Source organism: Pinus tabuliformis, chromosome 3_2, assembly GCF_031772625.1.
Source record: "Pinus tabuliformis cultivar Carrire ecotype Pingquan chromosome 3_2, CPIR1, whole genome shotgun sequence".
NCBI lineage: Eukaryota > Viridiplantae > Streptophyta > Pinopsida > Pinales > Pinaceae > Pinus > Pinus tabuliformis.
This window is the reverse complement of record NC_142302.1, coordinates 887,820,250-887,825,134: the sequence shown is the minus strand read 5'-3', so window position 1 is coordinate 887,825,134 and position 4,885 is coordinate 887,820,250. Positions and strand designations below refer to the sequence as shown.

The 4,885-nt window shown below is 39.0% G+C and overlaps 2 protein-coding genes across 2 annotated transcripts; both read right to left on the bottom strand.

Annotated features, from left to right (window-relative positions):
- Positions 1-434: 434 nt before the first annotated feature.
- On the bottom strand, positions 435-1,580 carry LOC149183461 (uncharacterized). Its single transcript, XM_089414955.1, has one exon. The coding sequence runs from the start codon at positions 1,578-1,580 to the stop codon at positions 435-437; it is 1,146 nt and encodes a 381-aa protein (XP_089271081.1).
- A 545-nt stretch (positions 1,581-2,125) lies between these two features.
- On the bottom strand, positions 2,126-2,959 carry LOC149183460 (uncharacterized). Its single transcript, XM_089414953.1, has one exon. It carries the CDS (start codon positions 2,957-2,959, stop codon positions 2,126-2,128), a length of 834 nt encoding a protein of 277 aa, XP_089271079.1.
- Between the last annotated feature and the right edge of the window lie 1,926 nt (positions 2,960-4,885).

Sequence of the window (4,885 nt, the reverse complement as noted above, 5' to 3'; positions counted from 1 at the left end):
GACCAGGATAAAATTGTCCACAATCTCTCTTCCCTGAATAAAACCTCCCTGATTCTCAAGAATAATGTCTGGAAGAATGGTTTTCAGTCTATTTGCAATCACTTTTGTTATCATCTTGTAGCCTATATTGCAAAGGGAGATAGGACGAAATTTGGTCAAGGAATTGGCGCCTTTTTCCTTAGGAATAAGGGCCAGGAAAGCCGAATTGGTGCTTCCCCCAATTTTTTGACAAGCTTGTGATTTCTGGACCATTCTGCATAAATATTTTTCCACAATCTGCTAACAATTCTATAAGAATCTGGCAGTAAAGCCATCTGGGCTCGGGGCCTTATCTGGCTCCATTGCAAAGAGGGCGATTTTTATTTCATTATTAGTGACTTTTGCTTCCAAAAACTGATTCTTTCTGGCATAAATCAAAGAGGGCACCTCATTCACTAAAGTTGAAATATGCCCCAGTCCCTCTTCTTCGTTGTACAAATTTTTGAAGTGAAGGAAAGCAACGTTTTTATGCTTTGTATATCTCTGTGTTTGATGTTCTCTTCCTTGATTTCTGAGATGGAATTGAAACTTTTCCGAGCTTGGGCTTGCTTGTGAAAGAAGGATGAGTTCCTATCTCCTGCCTTAAGCCAAAGCCTACGGGATTTAATCCTCCAGTACTCTTCCTCGGCCAAGCTTGCCTTGAGTAGCTTTTGCTGAAGTTCAGCCTCCTTGTCTAGAATTTCTTTTGTGATCTCTTCATTTTCCGATTTCAGATGATGAATCTCGAGACATTCTTGGATCTTTTTCCTTTCCACTGCTGGGTTAGGAAGGGATTTTACCCAAGTTTTCATTGCAGCTTTCACTCTCCTGAGTTTTTCCTCCCAAACAAAGAAGGCAGAGTCGTTGACTAGTTGCTTCCAACTATCTTTTACTAGTTGCATAAAGGATTGTTCCTTGACCCAAAGGGGACTGAATTTAAAAGGGATAGGACCTTGATCCATATGGGACAGAAGATCAAGTTTGATGGGTCTGTGATTGGAGACACTACAAGGGAGAATATGCATTCTAGACTCTAAACCAAGAAGAAGAAAAGCACTTTGAACAAGAAATTTGTCTAACCTTGCAGCAATATGTCCCGGACCGAGTCTTTTATTGGACCAAGTGTACTTGCCCGACGAAGGTTTAATGTCGATCATGTCCCAATCCTGAAGCAGATCCTCAACCCATTCTCGCGCCGGATCCCTTACAATGCTTCCTCCACGCTTTTCAGCCAAAGATAAGGTGAGATTTAGGTCCCCTGCAATGATGATGTTTGCTAAATCTTCAGAATCTGCCAAACTTCTAATGGAATCCCAACAGATCTTTTTCTCTCCTACACTGACTGGAACATACACGTTGAAGAGACAAAGGGTCTCTTCTGAATCAGCATGTTGCAGCTTAGAGAACAACCAATGGGTGTTGGCGACCTCTTTGATCCTTGAGAATTTGTTTGTGTTCCAAAGGGTGCCCACGCCTCCTGAGGCACCACAAGCTGAAACAGCTTGCCCTTCACTTCTCTTCCACAATTTTTTGCCAATATGGAGGAAGGCCTTGTCCTCCATTTTAGTCTCCTGGATGAGGAGTATATCAGGAGATTCAGATCTTATTAGGCTTTTGATGGCTTCTTCTTTTATTCTGCTCCCCATACCCCTACAATTCCAGGAGACAATCTTCATCACTTTCTTTTTGAATGGAGAGCTCCTTTAGAGCTCTGGGACTGATTTCTGGTCGTCTTCGGTGTTTTTGCCAAGAGTTTCTCGAGGGTTGGTTGGCTTCCTTGGAGTTTGTCTTTATAAGTCTCCTGCTCTCTTTTTTCACGGGCAGATTTTCAGCCTCTTAATGATCTTCTAGTCGATTTTTGCGAATCCCCTATTTCACCTTCTTCTTCTGAGTCTTCCGAGCCTTGCACTTCCTCAGCCTCTTCTGTGGGTATCTCTTTCGATCTGTCTGCATTACTTTCGACTTGCTTTGGTCCCGAGGGGGGCTCTTTGTGGGGCGATCCTTCTTTATGCATCTCTATTTCTTGGGTGTCTTCTATTGCTGAGCTTAACTGCGTAAATTTGTTTCCTTGTTCTTCCAAGAAAGGTGTTTTTATCCCAGAGCTTGCCTAGGGGCCTTTGCCATTTATATTACCAGTTCTAGGGGCTTTGTGGGCAGTTTTGGTCCTTTTAAACTGAGTCCATCCTTCCTCCTTGCCTTTCTCCACTTCACTATTCTTTGGACAGCCTCTAGCAAAATGGCCATAGAAATGGCATTTCCGGCACTTGAATGAAAGTTGCTCATAGTCCAGCTTTTGAACATGAGTCCAACTTCCAACCCTGATTTTTATTTCCTCGGGCAAACCGACCTCAAGGTCAACTTCAACACAGATTCTAGCACAGTTGTATTGGTCTTTATTATTTGCCTGATCAATGAATTTGCCCAAGGTGTTTCCGATGTGCTTAAGAGACTCCCAATTCCAACAATCCACTGGCAGGTTGGGCAGCCTAACCCACACAGGGATGGCTTTGGGGACGTCAACTGCTGGGTCAAAATCGGGTGTCCACTTATTGAGATACAGCGCCTGAGGGCCCATGAAATAGGGACCGTTACGGAATATCAAATCCTTATCATCCTTTTCAGAGAATTCAAACAGAAAGAATCCCTTCCCTAGAAAATACGAAGTGACTTTGCTTTTAATCAGTGGTGCCCAGTTCCTTGCAACCCAGCTCTCCGTGGTTTTGGGGGAGGGCCAGAGTCCAGTGAATTGTCCAACCAAAGCACGCTCAACCAAAGAAAGGGCAACCTGAATTGGACCCTCAGGAGGGAGCAAAATCTCAGGGATGTCATCCAAACGTTTCACAAACTTCGCAGCCTCGGTCACTTTCTTCTTTGGAAGAGAATCCAAAAGTTTGAGAAAGGCATCAGCATCAGAAAGGGGAGGTGGCGGGGGTGGCTCCATTGATGCAGCGACGCCTTAGCTCGATCGAAACGAGCACACACAAATCCCAACGATCAAAACATGGTCCTTCTAGCCAACACAAAAGTGATAGAGCCCCTGTAAAGCCAAGAAAAGAGCAGAGGGCTGATGCGTCGCGCAGAATGGCCAGAGCACTGCGCAGGTTCAAAGCGCCGCGCACAGTCAAATGAAACACTGGACGGCCGACTCAAAGTGTCGCGCCGACCCAATGCGCCGCGACTCCCAGTCTAGGCGCCGCGCAGGAACAACTCAGGTATTGGAAAACCCAGCCCACAGGAGAAGAGCAAAGCCCTCCGAGGCAACGACCTCAATCGCAGAGGAGATCAGTTGCAGAGCGACGGCAAGCAGGTTCGAATCTTCAAAAAAAATCTATCCTATCTACCTTTGGTATCAACATATGTTAATCAATATGTAGATTTTAATATAATCTCAGCCATAGTGGGTTGTTAAGCACTATAATATTTTTTTTACCTTTAAGTTGGTATAAACATACATTAATCAATATTTAGATTTTAATATGCTATTGTTATTTATAGTTGAGCGTGAACTATTTTTTGTTATTAATATATTTTTTAAATAATGCAGGCTTATTATTCTAAGCATGGAAGAAATTATATATCTTCCTCATATTGGATTGATATGAGAGTTAGATTATTGATGTTATATAATATATATATATATATATATATATATATATATATATATATATATATATATATATATATATATATATATATATAATGTTTTATAATGTTTAGCGAGTATGTATATTTATTTTTGTTTTTAATCATAACTTTTCATTTAGTGAATATTTTACTTTTATTTCAAACGATAAACTTGTCATTACGCATCTACTTCTAACTAGACAATGTAACATATAAAACGAATTAATTATGAGTTAAACATATATACATTTTAATAAACATGTAACAAGGTTATTAACCATAGAGTTTCTGAACTCGTAAATAGGTTTTGTTAAACTAGTTTGGCCTAATACCATGACTTATCAATACCACCATTGTAAATAAAAATATTCTTTAATCTCCACCATCCATCAATTAAATATTAAATAAATAAATTAAAATTCCAATAACCATATTCCAAAAATAAAAATGCTTATAAAAACAAATACTACAACATATAAACATTTAAGCATATAATGACTCAGATAACACTAATAATAAAATAACACCGCCAAACATAAACATTCAAATCAAACTTTGAAAGTGATCATCCAAATATTCTTCTTCGTTCATTGCATCTTCATACCTTGTAAAATAAAAAAATTATTAAAATAAACATTTAATCTTGTAATGAATCAGATAACACCACCAGACATAAACATCAATCGACTTTCTTTAAAGAAATGCTCAATATTGAACTATGTGACGGGTTTCTTTTTATAATAGAAAAATTGTAGATTTTTTTGAAGGAGAGAGAGAGTTGTTTTGGCTCTATAACACCTTATTAAGAACAAAGGATGATAACACAAACTCCTGTGATTAATATAAAGTTATTGCTGATTCGATATATTAATATAATATTGTGAATATGCAGTGGGAGAATCACGAAGGAAGGTTTTAGAGTAGGTATACATATTGAGGAGATTGTGATAATGGTTAAATTTATTTTAATTGTGGATTTTGGGAATATTTTAGAATACGACAAAGTCAAAAAATCAAAAAATTGATCTTACTAGTCTTTATCTTACTAGCCTCTATTCTATTCTAGAATATTTCCAAAATCTACAATGAAAATAAGAATGACTTTGAACAACAAAAACCACGTGAGAAGTGGGATACCCTTCCACGAGTATCACAAGAACGAATCTTCCCTGCCACTGCATCAATTGATTTGAGCCTTCTAGGTCTCCATTTCCACTACATACACCATGCTTCCATGGTAGTT